This window comes from Lissotriton helveticus, chromosome 3_2 (assembly GCF_964261635.1).
Source record: "Lissotriton helveticus chromosome 3_2, aLisHel1.1, whole genome shotgun sequence".
Classification (NCBI taxonomy): domain Eukaryota; kingdom Metazoa; phylum Chordata; class Amphibia; order Caudata; family Salamandridae; genus Lissotriton; species Lissotriton helveticus.
In genome coordinates, this window is record NC_136062.1 from 298673130 (window position 1) to 298694733 (window position 21604).

Sequence of the window (21604 nt, forward strand, 5' to 3'; positions counted from 1 at the left end):
AAGGGAGTTTGATAACGTCCTCTTCTGAGGTTTTTGAAGGCAAGTTTTTAACTTATGGAGACGATGAGCAAGGAGATTTTCATATAAATGTATTCCCTCCATAATCTGGTAAATGGATACGGCAGATGGAGTCTCCTACCTCCTCTATCGAAATTCTCAGGGACTCCATATACAAATTAAGCAATGATAGATCAAACATGGAACCCTGTGGTGTGCCATAAGTGATCTGAGAAGGTTCAGAGCTGAATTTTCCCTTCTGATTAGCTGTTTGCAGTCCATAAATAAATCATAAAATGTGTGGTAGTTTGACTTCTCCAAGGGGGGAGTTCATTGCTGCAGTCAAGAAAACTGATACCAACTTTGTTTTCTTGGTTTATCCAGGATGTTGAAGTGTGTCTCTGGGGATCTCACGGAGTTGACTGGGTAGTCTCTCACCAGATTTAAGGGGTTCTCCTTATGCAGGGTTTGCTGCTCTTGTACGCATCTCATCCTGGTGGTGGGCAGCAGCTGTTACACTGCGCCTGCTGGAGCTCTCAGAGCATGATCTTCCTTATAGTACACTTTTCCATGAGTATGGGAATCAAGAATGTCTTCTCATATTTTTGAGGGTAGTACACTGACAGTTTAAAAGTATACCATATCCTTATGAGACATTGTAAATATCCCTCAGAAAGGCCATGGTTCAAGTTCCTTTAATTTTTTTATGTAAACACAGATTTGGAAAACTGTGGTATTGGTATTTATTCTAAATAAAACAAAAGAAGCGAGCGGATTAGGGCAAAATAAAGTTTGGCATATACTCTTTGAACTAAACAAACCTACCGCCAGTCTGTGATGATTGGTCCTGGTGATCTTACAGGAGGAAAATGCTCATTCAGTGCTTTGAAGATATATTGTGTGTCCCCAGAAATCAAAATAAATAAATAAAAAAGGTGACAGGGTAAGAAAGTATTCAGAAAGTGAATTATGTTCGAATTGAGCCTGTATCTGCTAGCGCGCTCTCGTAAATTATAACTATCCGTAATGCTGGCCAAAATAGTTGAAATGTGTACTAGACATTTTTGATTAACAGGCATTTTATATGCATGTACTGAATGTTTGCACATGGCTATAGTTTGTTTGCTGAATGGCCCTCAGCCATGAATGGTGTCTACTGACTCTTATCCTTTTCTTGTAGCTTACAATTTGGTATTATTGCACCTTGCCTCTTGCATGGGTATATTTTATTGACCCCCCACCCCCAGCTGATTGTAGGCATTACAAGATTGCAAATGGAGCCACAGAAGTACAGCACCGGGGCAAAGCCACTGGTTCTATGCAGAGTCTGGAGGCTTTGAGAGCAAAAGATTCTATAAAACACTCAGCTAGCTGTTTTAGCAGGACTCTTCTGTTCACTGCTGGTTTGTTATGCTCTGCATTCTGATGACTGCTTCCATTGCACCGTTTTTTTGCGAGGTCGTAAAGGCCGTGGCCATGACCTTTACGTTGTCAAAGGCAGTGTGCTGAATGTCTGATTTCATCCGTGCCCTCAACACTCATAGTACTATTGCTGAATTTAAAAACACTCACAGCTATGAAACTCATTGAAGAGAGACCACGAATAGGCAGTGTCTGTATACAGTGAATACGTAGAATTTAAGACCTCCTCATTAGTGTGCAGGGAAACTCCTGAATTTAAACCTTTTAATACCTGTCAGCAGCAGGTGAATGAAACTGCAGCGTGTTGCTAATTCTAGTTCCTGTTGGGTCCAGTTTACAAGTTTTTCGAGGCCCCACTCAAAGTAAGTTATATTTTTTGGGTGGCTTGGAAATATTTTAGAAGAGGCAGTTGGTATGCTACTACTTTTACTTCCAGGATAGTTATCTGGTGCAACTCGAACCCAGGGGGCTACAGCTTTTCTATTACAAAGTCCAGAAAACGGAATGTATTATCAGTCTCTCAATTGAATTTTTTTAATTAAATTATTTGCATTACAGGTTAAAGAAAGACCTGATGTGGGCGTTTACATCAAGGATTTGTCGGCATACGTTGTAAACAACGCAGATGATATGGACAGGATAATGACACTAGGCCACAAAAATCGTAAGAGTATTCTTATTCCTACATGATAGGTTTTATTCATGATGAGAAGTCTTTGTTACTTGAGAGGGGTGGTTGTGTTTAAGGAGCTCTTTCGCTTACTCTTTTCTGGAACAGGTTTCTATATCATTATGAGATCACTGATTGTGCCTGTTTTGTTTGCTGAACTTTTTTTTGTACAGTATTAAATCAGTGGGGTGGACAAACCTGTATAATGGCACAACGTAGAGTTTGCAGTATATTTAATTGGTAGTTATTTGATTGTATGTGGACATTTCTAAACCACAGTGTTCATAATCAAAAAAGTGTCTATGGGCTAGATATAACATTATGCTAACTTAATCAAAATGAACTTAAAGAATTCACAAATGCAAATCGCATGTAGAACCTCAGCAAATATACTTTCTTAATCTGTAAATGAACCCATTAAAAATATTAGTCTACATCAATGTGTAAGGTTAAGTTATCCTTTACTATAAATGCCTCACAATTCCATAACCCAAGACAAACCAATGTTACAGATGATACTCCGCAAAACTGGGTTGTGTACCTCACCATCTACATTTCTTAAATTCATAAAAGATTGTATTCCACAAGGCTCACCACAGAGTTAAAACCAGCATCCAAAATGTTAGCTTAGGATAATTGCGGCCATCCTGGCCGGCAATCACATCCTGGCCGTTTTCAGTCTACTGAATATCCACGAAGGGGTTAGTCTGTTTCAGTGCTCTGGTGGCAATTAAATGCTTATTCTGAAAGTTGAAACCTATCAAACATCAAGCCGTACCCTACTAAAAACGAGTTCACTTGATAGGATGCGATATACTTTAAAAAAATAAAAAATAAATAAATAAGTAGGATGCTTGGTTATTATGGCATTTTCTATATCAACCGATAACTGCTTCACTACGATACACTTGGGTGTCAATTTGGGTTTCTTTAATTTGATATTTGTGTACAATCCCTTCATCATCCTATGTTGCTGGATGGACTGTTAAGGGGTAGTATTAGTCAAGACCTTCCAATGTAACCAAAACGATTTATATGTACGCCCAGGAACTTTGTTGCTGGCCAGAAGGGGAACTGATGTCCATGGGGACTACCCGAGAGAAGGGACTTACACCTGCACTCCTGCTCCTCTAAGCATATAGTCCTTGCACATCTCCTGTGGCGCGTGACACCCAGGGACTTTGTTACTTGCCAGAAGTTTACTCGCTGTCCCAGGAGGAATAAACATTAGAGGAGGGGCTTTCACCCGCACTCCTGCGCTACCGCACATATAGCGCCTGCACATCTCCCCCAACGAAGGAAGCCCAGGAACTTTGTTGCTGGTTCGGAGGTGACTTGCTGTTCCAGGTGGAACTGCCATGAGAGAAGAGAATTTAACCAGCACTCCCTCGCATAGAGCGCCTGCACATCTCTCGTGGGGCAGGACGCCCATGAACTTTGTTGTTGACCAGGAGGTGACACGCTGTCCCAGGAGGAACTGCCCCAGAGGAGGGTCTTTCACCCACGCCGCCACACATATAGTGCCTGCATACCTTCCGCGGCGTGGTACATGCACGGTCCGGCTGCACCCGTCAGAGCAGGGCCACACCCATTGGTTTTGGCTTGAGATCTGAGGCCACTAAGAGTTCTGGAGATCTGAGGTACTGTAGTCCCTTTATATATTCTTCTTAATTATGGCAGCCTATTAGGTGACTGGTTCAGTGTTGCACATTTGCATCACCTTGGGATGTTATGGGGAAAAGAAATGTGACAACCAGCCCCACAAGTGCTTCTACATAACTGAAAATCCCCAAACATCCCAAGTACGTAGGTGATGATTGTGTGGCCAGAGATATCAACACCCTAATTGAAGAGGTGGAAAGAAACCAAGGGAGAGCTTCTAAAGGAGGGAAGGTGATGGAAATATTCAAGAAGAAGCCAAGGATACCTAAAGAACCCATTGACATGGACTCGCTCCTATCCAATGAGTGAATACCCCCGGATTCACATAAGCACTTTATTATGACAATAACGGGCATGTGCAACTAACTCCAAATATTGAGAGTTCAAACAGGTTTAAACTTGCAATTGGAACTCCAGGCACCCAACTCCAGAATTCTTCCACGAATTCTCCTACTGACTTCCCCATGCGTTGCTTCAGTTCCTCAACACTCTGAGAGACAGCTGGTCTTATTAATGCATTGAGGGATGAGATAAAGGATTTGAAGCAATTTGTTTGGCATGGTGGGAACCCTCGCCATTTTAATTGGAGGGTGCTCAAACCTTTCCGTCTCGACGAACATTGGGTACTCAAGACTTACTTTTCCATCTTGCACTGGAGATGCCAACAAGTCTACAGCTAACCCTCTTTAAATACAAAGGTGGTTCTGTTGGGTAACGCCAATCTCTTTGAAAGTAAGCAAGGTGCGCTCTGTACACATTAGAAATAAACTCTCTGAAACAAGAACATATGGAGAGAAATCGGATATTTCAAAAAGTACTTTATATTCGTAGTGAAGTAAACATATTACATCTGAATTACTTCATTCCATGATGTGGTAATGAGACCGTCAAAAGGTGTGAGAAATAGTGACTGTAGGTGAAGAGTGATCAGTGCATCAAATACAGTGACACATATGTACAAAATTATTATATACAAGGGTTTAGGGTGGCCAGAATTTTGATTCTTCTCCAAGGGAACAAGGAGTTCCTGTACATGCTCCTGAAGTATCTGGACCAGTGGTAAAGCGTCGACGTTTCGACCCTGTAGCGCCCCAGTTGGTGGTCGCGGCGGGTCTTTATCAAGACTAGGTGGGACGGGGCGGGGGACAGTCTGAAAGGGAAAGCAAAGTTTCAGAGAGGGAGTTGACTTAAGGTAGCGTCACTAATGACATGTGTGAGATGTTATACTCACACGTAAGGCAGGAATAATTCTCAGCCTAGTGGGTTGCCAATGGTCAGACCTGAAGGGGGGAGAGAGAAGGGACGGATCAAAAAGTGACCCGGTTGTCTATGGCTAATGTGATCAAAATTGGCGTGACTGTGATGACCTAATTCATGCCATAAGCAGTGTTGCACGTGTGAGTGGTGGTGTTATAGTTGAGCGACTAGGTGACAACACGCCAAAACCGAACGAACCTAAGCTGCTGGTGCCAGTGACTGACCAAGCCAGATGCGAGGTAAAAGCCTTGCTTTATCTCCAGGTGAACGGTTAAATAATGGCAGCAACAATAAAAAGCTAACAGCTAACCCTCAACACTATTCCTGGGTGCACCCTAAAGGGTCTACAATAGGGCATAGAAATTATGAAGACCTGTGTTTCCTTTATATTAAGAAGCTTAGTATACCACCGCCCCTGTCACAGTATCCATCTAAGACCCCACCCACGATTACGACAAACTACCCAGCTGTCTTCCTTCCTCCATGCTTATTAAAGACAGCAGGCATGTCTTCTACAAACCCTATGCGCAATTGATCCGTGCCTCTTAAAGAGGTTTCTCACTCCAGGCTTTTAGCATCTCACAACCACAAGCTGGACACACTGTGTTGATGTCAAAGGTTCCCAAATTATCACGTGGTACCATTGAAGGCAGAGAGTCACGGAAAAATAAGGTGTTACACTGGATCGGAAACAACAGGCATTGTTACTCAATTGTTTATTCAGACATTGTGCATGTGAGATGTTTAACTATGCATGGGGGGGTCAATGGGATTCTATTAAGCTGAAGCGTATAGCTCCTGAACTGGTAGAGGATCTGATTTCATTAGACCAACACACCTCCCCTCTTGAAGGGTCTGAAATTTGTTTTTTTTAGTTGAGGCTCCCAGATGATGGCAAGGATAGTTCTGCTAGTACCATTATCAGGTGCAGAGAAGCCAAAAAAGCCTGCAGTTTACCCAGTCTATCCTGGTGTTAGTGGTTTGGCTGCGGTCGCCTGACTGTACAATCCTCCTGTCCCTCTAATGGCTGAACAAGCCTCTGTAGATCATTCCCCTGATATGCAGCAAACCACTGGGTATAGGTAGGAAATGATCTGCTCTGATATGGAGGGGAATTTTTGTAATCTGTATGACTGTAGGTACAATAATTAGGTTCACAAAATTGCTTCAGACATGTTGGTGCAGGAAGCTGGATGTTTATGTAGTACCAAAATGAGGTACACTATATAGAAAGTCCAGACGACCCTTATTGGTTTACAGGGTTTAAATTAATGATTCCAAATGCCCTTTTTTGTGGTTGTGTGGGCGAGCTGCTTAGGCTTATCAGAGGGTTGTGTTAAGCATTTGTTGAATACACAAAGTCAATGAATGAGACACGCTTTAAAGAAGAAACTCAAGACCAATTTAGAAAAATAACAGGTATTTAAAAATAAAATAAAAATTACACCTAGAACTTCATAATTGGGTTTGTACTTTTTGAGGCATCAATTTTTACAGTTAAGCAAAAATCTCACACATTCGCGTTTTTACACAGTAATGATTACCTATGAAGAAAGAAATCTACGTAGCATACAGGTATTTGCATTCTTTTTTTCGGGTCCCATTTTGTTGTTAAGGTGCTAGGGAGGTCAAGATCTACCAACAGTTCTGGGTTTCCCTGCCCTGGAATACCCGGGTGCAGAGTTGCTGAATGGGTTGGTAGCCTTGAATGCAACACCATAGGCAAAGAAGGGGGGTGGACACCTAGAAACAGGCTGTGAGGATCTCGGTCAGACCTGCAGAGGTGGGACAAAACAGGACAGCTGGGCTACTCTCCGTGCTGGCCTCTGTGATGTTGACGTTCCACGTCGGTCTTTGTGGTGCTGGAGTTCAGATTGGACTTCAAATAAACTTTGGTTGCTGCAAGGAGTCTGGTACCATGGGTATTGGTGCAGGGCAGCTCCTGGGGGTCCTGGCATCTCCAAACATGGTGGGGAGATGAATCTGACACTCTGGAGCATGGTGTCCTCCTCCTGGCAGGCTGTTACTTCGATGGACATGGTGGTCAGCAAAACGCTCTCTATGTACCGCCAAATCAATGCCGTATGGTCCTCCGGCTTCCACCCCCCCCCCCCCCCCCCAAGAGTCTTGAGACCCTCAGTGGGTGATTAGTTGCACTCGATAAGAACCCTGTATGATTGAATTTGATACCAAACACCATAAGTTCCAGTTATGTACCAAAATGAAGTACACTATGTTGAAAGTCCAAATGACCCTTATTGGTTTACAGGGCTTAATTAAATAATCTCAAAGGATCCCTTTTGTAGTGGTGTGGGTGAGCAGTTTAGGCTGATCAGAGGTTATTTTTAAGTATTTGTTGAGTAACCCAGAATCAATAAATGGGCACACACTGAAGGGACCAATTTAGAAAAATAGCAGGTATTTTTTTATATTTTCAACACCAAGAACTTCATAATTGGGTAAGTATTTTCCGTTGTATTTCGGGGGTCCCCTTTAGGACTTTGGGTGCTTTTAGGGGTAGAGAGGGAGGTCAAGGTCACAAGATCCACCAGGAGTTTGGGTTTACATACCCTAGAGTGTCTGGGTACAGAGATGCTGGACAGGTTGGTACCCTTGTGCACTACACCGCAGGCAAAGAAGTGCAGGGCCACCTAGAAACAAGCTGCAGAGAGGTATTGGGGGACAAGTCCAGTATCTCTTAACGGGGAGCTTAGTTCGTGTGGGTCCTGGGAGCAGGGGGGCACAGTGTTTGCTCGTGTACCCGGGATGAGGAGCTCGGGTGCAGAGGACTTTTGTCGGCTGTTGCCATACATCAAAGGCACTCTCGGTTCTCAGTCAGACCTGCTGAGGGAGTACAAAACAGGACAGCTGGGCCACTCTCTGTGCTGGCCTCTGCGATGCTGACGTCCTTCATCAGCTGGTCAATCTTAGTGGTGCTGGAGTCCCGATTGGACTTCAAACAAGCTTTGGTTGCTTTAAGAGGTCCATTACCCCAGGTAATGGTGCAGGGCGACGCTAGGCATCTCCAAACTTGGTGGGGATATTGATCTGACCCTCTGGAGCATGGTGACCTCCTCCTGGGCAGCTGCTGCGTCAGATGGACCCGGTGGTCAACAAGATGGTGAACGGATGTTGTGTTCCATGCAAGCAGGTTGCAGGGAAGTGGCTCCTTCACTTCAAGGGAGATGCTGACAGCTGGCGAAGTGCTGGTTGCCCTCCTGAGGCTTTTGGAGGATTCACAGCTGCAGTATGAGCCTGATTGTCAGGACAGGATCAGGCAGGCGTCGTTTGGTGCCAAAATCCACTGGTTGTCAGCAGTTATTGCTTCTACGTCTCTTCTTTGTCCTTCTTTTGTCAGATTAATTCTTCCTTCCTTCCTTCCTTCCTTCCTTCTTCCCTTCCAGTCCAACTTAGGGGCGAGACTATTCTGGTGGTGCAACTTGCCTAGTTGAATAACTTAATTTCCTGTCTGTCCTGCTACCACAGGGGCCTGGGGGTGGCATCTCCCAGGTCTGGGGCAGGCCGGGGTTGCAAATCAAAAGGCGGCAGAGGCTTTGAAGCCTCTGGCCTTGGTATGCATATTCACTAGCCCTCCTGCTGGAGGAGGTGTAAACACCTGCCAGGGAAGGCATTGTTTTGGATCTCTGAGAGCATTGGCCCTCTCTTCCAGGGGATCAGAAATGCGTCTGTGGTGGTAAGCTGGAAGATACAGTCAGCCATCACACTAAGATCAGTGGACCGCCAGACTTGTGGTGGCGCGGCGTTGGCTGTCCAGCCACCACTGCACCAGCAGTCCGACCAGACACTTAAGAGTTGGGCAGTCAAACCACCCTGGACAGCCGCCAGGGAATTGCTGTTCCCTGGAGGTCGGGTGGCGTGGCGGTCAGAGGTTGCAATATGCTCGTAGGGACCGACGAGGTCCCACCAAGCATATAATTAGTTTCTTCTCCTCTGGGGTTTACATGGCGGTTTCTCCTCCATGTACACCTTGGATGAGAGGAACAAAGGAGCCCTTACAAGGCCACCTGTGCCTCCTCCCTTTTTGCATGCACACAGGGCGGCATAACCTGTGCCCCCCTGTGTGCATGCATAAAGGTTCCTGCACGGCATGGATTTTCAAATCCATGCCGCCTGGGAACCTTGTGAGGTGTTCCCTTTGCGATGCCTTTTACAAAGAGGCCGCGGCCTTTTAAAGAGGCACTGCCTTGGGAACGACACGCCACCCTCCTGCCCGACTACAAATAACTTGTAATCTGGCGGATGGGCGGATGCGAGTCTCAGCGATGCGGGGCACACGGCACGCAGGAGTGGAGTACCGCCCACCCACCTTCGCACCGCCAAAACTCCTAAATGGGCTCTTAGATGCTGGTAGATTTTCAGGGGGCACCTCTAAGTTGCTCTCTTGGTGCTTATCTTTTTTTTTTTTTTTACAACAAATTTTATTAAGATTTTTGTACCCAAAGGGGCGAACCCCCCCACAAGCAGTGTTCAGACAGATTGCAGATTATAGGTACAGAAGGTGCTGGTGAGGGCAGCACCGGAGGATCAGTAAAGCAGTCAAACCAACCTTCCGCTTCCCCCCTCCCCCGCACCGCACCTTCCACATGGAACGCTATATATGTGTACAGGCTTATAGGCATGTCTCCACTCTGGCCCATTCGCGAGTTAGATTGGAGAGTCATTAATGATAAGTCTGTCAATAGGGTCTGGATTCACTGACGTTGGGAAGAGGGATAGGTCAATGCCCCGGTATGTGGCCCACCTGGCCCGGATCTTTCCATTCTTTTGCGGGCAGCCCGTGCCTGAAACACCGCCACTTCAGCCGACATACATTTATCCAAGGCAGATTTCCATGCCGCCACCCCCGGGGGGGGGGGGAGGAGGAGTTCCAATGTTGAGCTATGTCACGCTTGGCCAATGTTAGTCCTAAAAGTAGCAAATGTCTTTTGTATCTGTCCCCCCCCCAATATCTTCTGTGCTATGGAGAAGGGTTAATCGAGGATCTGCTGGGAGGTCACAGCCTAGCACCCGCCCCAGACAAGACCATACCCTCAACCTAAAATGTTGTCGTGCTGTGCAGCCCCAGACCGTGTGGAGAAAGGACCCTTCTTCTGAATTGCATCGGAGGCAGGTGGAGGATGGAATAGCTCCCATCTGCCAGAGATGGAGGCGGGTGTAGTACACTCGGTGAAGATATTTGAACTGGATCAATCTATATCTAGAGGACATGGCTGAACCCCTAGGGCTGGCGAGGGCCTCAGTCCAGTCATCATCTGTGAGGGTCGGTACATCTGCCTCCCACACTGCCCTTGTCCGATGTATGTTTGTCTTTGAATGTGTGGTCAAGGTCTGGTATAGTTGGCGGATTTTGTGTCCTCCTAGATCCCCCATCAGTTGTCTACCCTCCAGTGGGTGAAATTCTGGTACTGCCGTAAGATTTTTAATCAGGGGAGACGGGGTGTGGCGGAGCTGAAGATATTTATGGAATTTGGACTTGTGTAGATCAAACTCCTCCTGCAACCTTTGAAAGGATTTAAGTGTAGGTCCGCGCATCACATCACCCAGCGTTGAGATCCCTAAAGCATCCCATCTACGGAATCTGGAGAAAGCCGAGACCGGCCGGAGGCATGTGCCCCGCCAGAGGGGAGTCTCGCCCGTTCGCATACCCCACCAACCCATGGACCGAGAAACACGTCTCCATATCTGGATAACTGTCGACAGGCCGGGGGAAGGGCCTCCAGGGTAGGGTTACTGTACAGGAGATCCACCAGTGGGTATTCCTCCAGGAAGAGTCGTTCCACCGCGTAGGCCGGATCGTTCTGTGGGTTACACCACCAATCATTGATGACTAGTAGCTGGGACGCCCAATAATACGGCCCCCACAGTAGGTGGATTGGACACAGATCGCCAGAGCCACCCGGACCGGCCCTCCGCCTTAAAGGAATCTATTCAGGAGTGCATTTATTTGAAGGAACCAGTTAGGATATGTATAATTTTGCAGTCTGTATAACAAGCGTGGCAGAGACAACATTTTAAATATTGCGGACATACCGTATATGGACAGGGGATGATGGGACCATGTAGTCGTCTCCTCCCGGACTGCCGGGAGCAGAGGAGCAATGTTGAGTGACCACGCTGCAGTGGGGCATCTGGTGATATGGACACTTAGATATTTAAACCCCTCGTCTGCAATGACCAGCTGTAAGGCCCAATCTTGACACCCCTGGTCGCCGCAACTAGGAAAGAGAGTCGACTTGGACGGGTTGGCGTGTAGCCGCGTTGTTTCACCAAACACCCGCAGAATCTGCAACACCCTCGGTCCGGTGACCCAGGGGTCAGAGAATAAGAATAATGCAACGTCCGCGTAGAGTGCAATTTTATGTGAGTATTCGGGTGACCAGACCAAGCCCCTACAGACCGCGTCTAGGCGCACCCACGCTGCTAACGGTTCTATCGCCAAAGCGAAAAGAAGTCGGGAGAGAGGTCATTCCTGCATAGTCCCCCTCCGAATAGGGAAGGGGGTCGAGCAATATCCGGCCACCCATATAGGGGCCGTAAGATCTGTGTACAGCAGTTTGACATATGCTCGAAATCGGGGCCCCAAATTAACAGCCTCTAATAGTTTAAAAAGGTAAGTCCAGCTCAAGGAATCAAATGCCTAATCAATGTCGGCTAGTAGGACAGCCCATCCCATCTGGTGGGCTTCCGCAACCATGTTATGTGCGTGTCTTATGTTATGCCTGGTGGAGCGTTGCAGCACAAAGCCACATTGGTCCGGATGGACGAGGTCAAGGATACAAGTGCGGAGGCGATCAGCCAACACCTTTCCCAGTAATTTCGGCTCAAAGTTTAATAATGAAATGGGTCGATATGAGCCTGGGTCCTCCGGTGGACGGCCCGGTTTAAGGAAAATGACAATTTTGGCGTGGCGCCAGTCCGGGGGCAAAACTCCCTGCTCCAGCCCCTGGCGCAGCGCCCTGAGAAGATGGGGGCCAGCGATCCCCATACGGGGGCGTAAGAAGTCACAGGGGAACCCATTGGGGCCTAGTGCTCGGCCCGGTTGAGTATTAGTGAGGGCGGACTGCAATTCGTCTAAAGAGATGGGCTTGTCGAGGGCATCTCACTGCTCATCCGAGAGACGCTTTGGAGGGATATCAACTAGAATGGCGTCTATGAGTGTTTCGGGGAGCCCCTCACGATCACTGTACAAAGCTGCGTAGAAATCGGCAAAGGCCTGTACTACTGCCTCCGATGAGGCGCACTGGTTCCCTGTAGGGGACCTTAGAACCAGGACCTGCGTCGGGGAGGACCTCGCCTGGCAGAGCCTGTGCAGCATCTGACTGGATTTATCGCCCCACTGATATATATGGTGTTGAGTTGGCAGCCAGGCTTCTTTGGCGTTGTCCGTAAGTAGCTGGTGCAGCTGCTGTTGGACATGGAGCAGATTACGGAGGGCGCCCGCGTCTGAGCCCTCTACCACCGAGTTCTGGAGAACGCGCTGTCGCTCTTCCAAATCTTGAATCTGCGCCAGGCGGCGCCTCTTTTTCAATCCGAAGCACTACCTGATACTCAGGATCTCGAAGCAACCATGGGGACATGCGCCTGCGATAGGAGGGACGACTGGCCTGCAGACGGAGTTGGAGCTGAATAGGCGCGTGGTCCGACAAGCCGCGCGGGAGGATGGAGGTGTACACTACACTGTGCGTGTAGCTGCATGGGAGAAACATATAATCCAAACGTGAAAGTGTGGGGTGTACAGATGACACATATGTGTATCCAGCCTCAAAGGGATGAAAGGCCCGCCTTGTGTCCGCCCAGCCCAAAGTATGTGCCAAGATGTTAAGTTTAGACCTGGGAGGAGTGGCGGTCTAAGGCTGCACCCCCCATCTGTCCAAAGGGGCCATGATGTCATTCCAGTCTCCCCCAAGTATAGTCAAGCTGTCAGGAAATTCTCCCCAGAGTTGCGTGAGTCTGTCTACAAATGCCTGACTAAGGGGAGGTGGGGCGTATATGCTCCCAAACGTTACTTGGTGCTTATCTTAATAAATCCACTACTGATTTCAGTATGGATTTATTGAGACAAGATGTTTGATACTAAACACCATAGGTTCCAGTGAAGCTGTCATTTAGCTGAGGTATGCGTAATGACTAGTGCCCAATACATATACTTAAAATGACTTCACTGTTCACTTGTACTATCTAGCAATGGAACTAGACCGCACAGGGGCATATCTGCTCATATAGATATGTCCTCACATGTAATATAATGCCCACGGCCTTAGGGCTATAGGGGTGACTTGCATTCAGTGTCTGTTGGAATGGCACACAGGGTGTGTGCCATGTTGTGTTTCCACATTTATCTGCACCATAACACACTGCCTATAATTGAGCAGTTACCTTGTATTAGAGGAAGAGCACTGGCGACCTGCTTACCAGTAACCCAGTGCACTTTAATCAAAATTTCATAAAATATCAGGCAAAAAGTGGGGTGCCCATGTCAAAAAGGGGCCCTTCCCTACAGTAGGATATTTATTTGAGCACAAATTCTACTTAAAACACTTGGGGCCCGATGTAGGTGGCCCATTACCGGTCGTTAAACCCGAGATTCGGTAAATTTCAGGCTTACCAACAGGTATTAGGCCATTTCTGATGTAGGGGACGATTCGGTAAATACCGAATAGGTATTTACCGATTCGGTATTTACTGAATCATTATTTACCGTTTCGGGGTAAATGGCATGTACTATTAGTTGGTGGTAAATACCGAATACCTTTGAAAATGCAAATCTGTGCATTTTCAACAGTGCCATGTGGCAGACATACATACCCTTAGGGCATGTATGTGTGCCACATGTGCACACAAGCACTATTCAGGGGTGCAACAGGGTGTCAATGTGACACCCTGCCACCCTTGAATGTTTCCCTATTTTACCGAATCGGTATTTACCGATTCGGTAATTCCCATTCATTCCTCTAGGCCCATAGGAATGAATTGAATTACGGAATCGGTATTTACCGATTCAGTAAATACCGAATAGTACCGATTCGGTAATACTTACCGAATTTTTCTACATAGCATTTACCGATTCTAAAATACCGAATCAGTAAAATTCTGTATTTTAGAATCGGTAAATTTTCATTACCTACATCTAGCCCTTGGTAACTAACTTAAAGTTAGTGAAATGGATTATAGCCGGGATTAGAACTAAACTGGCAAATGAGGTCTGGGGAGGATTCATTGACATATTCCATATTGGCATTTTCCTAGAGAACTGGGCGGTCAGTAAGGTCTTCAGTCAGGGTTATTCAACATACAGTGTTGAGGCCATAGCATCAAAAGCAGGTAGGCAATCTCGAGCGCTTATCATATGGATTAAAAAATCACTTGACTGCTCAGTCTAGGTAATTGACACTGATTCATTCAAGGTAATTGATTCATTAGACCTTCTTGCCCCCAGACTGATTCCGAAGTCAGGGACCCCTTATCTTCTGCCTAACATCTGTAATAGGTTGTCTATTTTTAATAAGCCCTTCCAGACTTTAAAAACTGAACATATTTTTTGAAATGTATGCGGTAAGACAACATGTTGTAATCTCAGCGACTTTAATACCAGCTTTGAGCCCTACTCTTCTATGTTAGAGCTGACTAGGGTAGAAGACAAATGTTGGGGAATTCCTTCATCCTTTAACACTAGGAATAATATTAGTATGAGCTCGGCTGCCTTATTGGTAGCCGATATAGCTGTGTCCCATGGCCTAAGGAAGTGCAATGGCCACTCTATTTCGGAATCTAGAGGTAGACCAACTTTTGGGAGGGGGACTGCAAAAGTAACATTGATTATATATTGAAAGACGCTAGGAGCTTGCCACAAATGGCCTACTTGGCGGGCATTGATCGCCAGGAAAGAGACTATTTTCCCCGTACACTTGAATTGAAGTGGTTCTAAATTAGGGCTACATCTTGACCTGAGACACCAACATCTAATTTAACAGGCCTGACAAACAATAGACAAAACGTGAGATGGGTGAATGTGAGAGGCTGGGCTGGTATATGATGGACACCTATCTAAGTGGACACCCTGCACCAGTCCAGACAACCCCTTTGGTGATTTAAGAGGTCTTGAACAACCATAGAAAGCTCTCTAAGTGGTAGCTGTAGAGAGCAGCCTTCAGGCTTAGTCCAGAAAGAGTGTAAAGCAGCTTGTTTCATCAGAATGCAATCTTACAGGTATAGATTAAGGGAAAAAGAACCACACAATGTATTTATAAAAATATGTATTTATTATATAACACTCACTAACACATACAGATGTCTCCTACCCGGAGATATGCACAATGCACACAATACTTTGCCTAGAAATAACGTAAATAGCACAGAATACACAGTGGACCCCCGAGGGGGACCAAACCATATACTAAGAAAGTAACATAAGTACCACGACTCTTGTCAAGACAATGTCCAGAGGATGTAGAAGTGCTGGCGACCCAAGGAACCACCCAAAGTGAGTGACTAGGAGCCCCACAGAGATCGTGTGCAGTGTGGGAACACTACCACGTTCTCCGTACAAATCCACGTGTAAGTCGTGGTTGAAATTTTAAAGATTAAGGACCCTTCCTAGTGGACCCTGAAGCAACCCAGTAGAAGACAGAAAGGTGGAGAGCCACCCCACCCGTGGATACCCTAGTACCCACGTTACCTACACTAGGGAAGCCGAATGCATAAGTGTGAAGTGGTGTCGGAAACCACCATCAAACCCAATGGATGATTTCAGGAAAATGCCGCTGCTGGAGAAAGAAAAAGTGTCAGATGGAATCTGAAGGTGGATTCAAGTTGAAGAGTACCTGCAAGCAGAGGGAACAGAGTCTGTCACTCAGGAGGGACCCGGCGACCTGGAAGACGAATGCCCACCGATGTCAGGAGTTCCAGGAGAGTTGACGGCGACCTTCACTCTGCAGCTGTGAGGACCAGGTGACGCTGAGGAAAATCAGGAGCCATACACAATCAGTCTCACGTTTCCCACCGGATGTCGAGAGCTGAGGGGTTGGTGTCCTTCAAGAGCATCAAAAAACCTTTGCAACTGTAAACAACATAGAAGTCGAAGAAGGTGCAGTTTGTGGACCAATAAGGTCAAGGGGACTCGCCACAAGCAGTGTAGTCATGGCAGACCCGGAGCAATCCGGGGAACCCAAAAGAAACAAAGGTGACCCTCATCATTACCCGCAGGCCAAAGGCCCTAGAGTCCCAAGAGGACCTCGAGCAGCACACCAAAAGATGCAGGCCACGGTGCAAATGATGCGTTGTGGACAAAGATTCTGGTCACTAGATGTGCTTGAGGTTGGGTCTACTTGGAGCGCGAAGATCTTAGTGGAAGGAAGCCAACAAGCCTTTGCAACGACAAGTTGATGCTGTGCACAGGGTTTTGGTTCCTGTGCCTTGCACGAGGAATACCGTCCTCAAACTTGGTGAGAGGGCAGGGAAGGCCTCGAGACCTGTGGAGAACTACTGCCTGTTTTGTTGAACCTTTTGGAGTCTGTAGGAGCTCAGGATCAGCAGACCGGTCAGCTTAGTAGCAGTACCTGCAGATGCAGGAACGTGACTCCTTTACTTCAAGGGAGATTCCTTCAGGTACCTTTGATGTCCACAGGCCTTGGAAGGTGTCTGTATGGTGCACTTGCACAGACGATGCAGCAGACTGAAAGGGGGATGAAGTCGAGCTCAAACGAAGTCCAGAGTGCCCGGGCGGTAGAAGTTTGAAGTGGTGTCTGAATTGAATCGTGTCCCACGACTAATCTAGGGACCCACCCACAGGTAAGGCCTTAAGTACCCTAATGAAAGGGCTGGGAGTAGGGAGGTTACTCCCATGTCCTTTGTCCAGTTTTGACCGGAAGTCAAGGCTCGCCGAGCTGGTTTCAATTGGACAGTGTAAGGAGGCACCAAATGTGCCCCTCATGCAAACTGAGTAGCACTGGCAATTGCACCCAATACATTAAATCCTGTCTGGGAGGTGGTCACACTCCCTGTGACAGGATACCTACTGTCTACCTTCCCCTGCTTGAGCTTGGCTCAGCAGCAGGGGGGGGGGGGGGGGAGAATCATGTCTCTGGTCGGCAGCAGCCATGTTGTGCTCTCCCAGTCTAGAAGACTTGCACCAGGAGCATTGAGAGCCGAACGGGAGGGCTCTACCAGTGCTTGGAATCCTACCTCCCACACCCTGTATGGTGTGGGGGTATGATTCCAATATGTTTGATACCAAACATAAGATTCGTTGCAGCCAATTTTGAGATGGTCATCGCGTACTTACGCGATGCCCCTCTATATGGTCTATGGCTGCTTCACTTTCAACCTTTGAGAATAGACTCTGTAGGCTGTAGTGGTGTCATGCTCATGCAGGGGCACCTTTCCTTCAGGATTGCAAAGGTCTTCTATCTAGAAGGGTGACTTATAGGTTTTAAGTGCAGTGACCGTAGATATAGGAAAACTATATCTTTCGTAAGTGGTGCTAGCACCAGTTTACACTGGCTGCAATGACAGGCCTGTAGTTACAGTTTGAATGGTCTCCCATGGGTGGCATAATGCATGCTACAGTCCATGGGGGACCTCTGGGGTACCTATGCCCTGTGCAACCTAGTACTACATACTAGGGACTGATAAGGGTACCTCGGTATCCAATCTGGGATCCAATCTGTACTGAGCATACAATTTATGGGAGAAAGCAGAGAGACTGGGGTCCTGATTAGCAGGTTCCCAGTCAGACTAGTCAAAAACAGGCAAAAAAGTGGGGGGGTAACCATGCAGAAGGATCCTACCTTCCTACAGTGAACATACCCAAAACTGAGAGTGCCCTAAAAGAGTTTATAGAACTGTTAGTGTAGCTTTGTCTACACTTAAAGATCAGGCCTGTACATCTCTTCAAATTATGGTTGTCCATGAAGAATTGTTCTCAGGTTTGAAAAAACGCTTTGTGAAAGATGCCATAACCCGAAAATGCAAGAATGGTTCAATCATTCTTGAGGAGTGGTCAAAACTGATTTGGTGAAAGCCTTAAAAAGTAAGAGAGGCCTGATAATATAAGCTCTAGATGGAAAAATGCCAGGATGATTAAGATCAGTATGTCCAGTGGGAAACCAAGCTTTGGGAGAATCTGCTGGAAGCAGCAAAAGGAAAGGTCACCAAATGGTTCTAGCATCTGGTCACACATGATGTCACATTTCCGCGAGGAAGTGGGTTTAGTATTTCACAGCCTTTTACACAGATTTAGTCCTTGAGGAGGGTAAAAATAGCATCATGTTCTCTCCTACTGCCGATGACATAGTAGGTGAGCCAGTGACATTTACACTGGCAGAAACCATACATGGGATTCTTACCCCAAAAGTGGGGAAAACCCCCAGCCTTGATAGGATCCCCTCCAAATTGTACCACTCTGAACCTCTGATTTGGGGATCCTAGATAAACTTTCTGTCCAACGCCAATGCTCCAGGCACCCCAATACCTAACTCTTGGAAAGGGGCTCAAATCATACCAATCTTTAACAAGCATTAGAAATGCAATCGGGCTCGGATTTATTTGAGTTTGAGCTAATGGCATTGTAAATGCCAATGTATTGTTGCTATGTGTTATGGAGTGTGTTCATGTGGTGTGTACTGCCAGTGATTTCATTGTGAGTGTGAGAATATTGCACCGTTACTGCCTGTGTTGTCCTTCTTGTGAGTGTGAGAAGCTTGCACCTCTGCTGCCTGTGGTCTCCTTGTGAGTGTAAGAAGCTTGAACTGCTGCTGCCTGTGATGTCCTTCTTGTGAGTGTAAGAAGCTTGCACTGCTGCTGCCTGTGATGTCGTTGTTGTGAGTGGGAGAAGCTTGCACCTCTACTGCCTGTGGTCTCCTTGTGAGTGTAAGAAGCTTGCACTGCTGCTGCCTGTGGTCTCCTTGTGAGTGTAACAAGCTTGCACTGCTGCTGCCTGTGATGTCGTTCTTGTGAGTGTGAGAAGTTGCACAGCTGCTGCCTGTGAGTATGAGAAGATTGCATAGTGCATCTCTGTGCTGTGCCTGTTCTTTATAAGGGACTCTTGCTCTGTTGCTGCTACTGCCTTGGCACAGTACCTGCTGTGAGTGTGTGAGGGAATTTTGCACCGCTGCTGCTTGTGATGTCCTTCTTGTGAGTGGGAGAAGCTTGCACCTCAGCTGCCTGTGGTATCCTTGTGAGTGTAACAAGCTTGCACAGCTGCTGCCTGTGATGTCCTTCGTGTTAGTGTGCACTGTCATCGGTAGCATGTAGAAATGCACTATTACGCTAGCCTGTAGATATGCTCTGTCAATGCTAGCCTGTAAATATGCACTGTCATCGCTAGCCTGTAGATATGCATTGGCTTCAGTAGCTTGTAGTTATGCACTGTCATCGCTAGCCTGTAGATATCCTCTGTCATCGGTAGCTTGTAGATATGCACTGTCATCGCTAGCCTGTAGATATGCATTGGCTTCAAAAGCCTGTAGATATGCACTGTCATCGCTAGCCTGTAGATAGTACTGGCATCGGTAGCCTGTAGATATGCATTGTCATTGCTAGTCTGTAGATATGCACTGTCATTGCTAGCGTGTAGATATGCATGGTCATCTCTAGCCTGTAGATATGCCTGTTATCGTTAGCCTGTAGATATGCAGTCATCGCTAGCCTGTAGATATGCATTGGCTTCACTAGCCTGTAGATATGCACTGTCATCGCTAGCCTGTAGATATGCACTGTCATCGCTAGCCTGTAGATATGCACGGTTATCGCTAGCCCGTAGATATGCACTGTCATTGCTAGCCTGTAGATATGCATTGGCTTCACAAGCCTGTAGATATGCACTGTCATCGCTAGCCTGTAGATATGCTCCGTCATAGCTAGCCTGTAGATATGCATTGTCATCGCTAGCCTGTAGATTTGCATTGCCTTCACTAGCGTGTAGATATGCACTGTCATCGCTGTCATTGCTAGCCTGTAGATATGCACATATTGTTAGCCTGTAGATATGCATTGGCTTCACAAGCCTGTAGATATGCACTGTCATCGCTAGCCTGTAGATATGCTCTGTCATGCTAGCCTGTAGATATGCATTGTCATCGCTAGCCTGTAGATTTGCATTGGCTTCACTAGCGTGTAGATATGCACTGTCATCGCTGTCATTGCTAGCTTGTGGATATGCACTGTCATTGCTATCCTGTAGATATGCACTGTCATCGCTAGCCTGTAGATATTCTCTGTCATGCTAGCCTCTAGATATGCACTGTCATTGCTAGCCTGTAGATTTTTATTGGCTTCACTAGTCTGTAGATATGCACTGTCATCGCTAGCGTGTAGATATGCTCTGTCATGGCTAGCCTGTAGGTATGCGCTGTCATTGCTATCCTGTAGATATGCGCTGTCGTTGCTAGACTGTAGATATGCATTATCACACTAGCTTGTAGATATGCACTGTCATCGCTAGCCTGTGAATATGCTCTGTCATCGCTAGCATGTAGAAATGCACTGTCATCGCTAACCTGTAGATATGCACTGTCATTGCTATCCTGTAGATATGCACTGTCATCGCTAGCTTGTACATATGCTGTCATCGCTAGCCTGTAGATATGCATTGGCTTCACTAGCCTGTAGTTATGCACTCTCATCGCTAGCTTGTAGATATGCTCTGTCATCGCTAGCCTGTAGATATGCACTGTCATCGCTAGCCTGTAGAGATGCAGTGGCTTAAAAAGCCTGTAGATATGCACTGTCATCGCTAGCTTGTAGATAGATATGCATTGTCATTGCAAGACTGTAGTTATGCAATTTCATCGCTAGCCTGTAGATATGCACTGTCATCGCTAGCCTGTAGATATTCTCTGTCATGCTAGCCTCTAGATATGCGTGGAAGAAGCTCAGTCTGCAGAGAAGAGCAGAAACCCTGTGTGAAATTGCTTCGGCGCAACGCCGTGTCATTTCGGCTGCAAAATCGTGAAAGCCGTCAAGAGTCCCTAGATGAACCCTATGTGTGCAGTAATGGGCTGGCTTCAAGTCCATATCAGATCTAACAGCCTCACAGTTATGCCCCTTAATCCCAAAAGAGTATACTCGACGTCGAGGCAAGCCAGTAGGTCGCAACTATGTGAGAACTATTGGTTTTGATCCATGTTGCACAGCAACATGACTGAAAATAACTGCACCTCGGTTCGGTCATTGTTGACTGCTTCATAGCTTTAAAAAAAATGTATACTATTCAGCCATGTTGGGTTGTTGTACTACATGGTTAAAAAAACCATACCCGAGTGAGACATGTTTGCTTTGGCAATGTTTGTTTTCGCATGCCGCACTAATCATAGGGTGACCAGGCGTCCCGGATTTGCCAGGACGGTCCCCGTTTTTCACCAGCTGTCCGGGCAGTTTTTGAGAAATGTAGCTCCTGTCCCGGTTTTTGGAGAGGGTCGACTAAAAACGTGGGGGGGGGGGGGTTTATGTTTTACAAAGCAGGGATAGTTAGCAGTTGTTCCAAGAAAACAATTTAATTCCCAGGCAAGCTACTGGGTTTAAAAATTGTATCTTATGTATGTTATTACTGCCTGTTTTGTAATTCTCTGCTGAGGAGGC

General features: G+C 46.7%; 1 protein-coding gene across 2 annotated transcripts in view; it reads left to right on the forward strand.

Moving 5' to 3' along the window:
• Positions 1–21604, forward strand: part of KIF3A (kinesin family member 3A) — a 302929-nt gene that overhangs the window by 60928 nt on the left and 220397 nt on the right. For both annotated transcript variants that reach the window (XM_078684196.1, XM_078684197.1), the window contains exon 5: positions 1978–2083. In XM_078684196.1, the coding sequence (XP_078540322.1) occupies positions 1978–2083 (106 nt within the window). The remainder of the gene's footprint in view (positions 1–1977; positions 2084–21604) is intronic.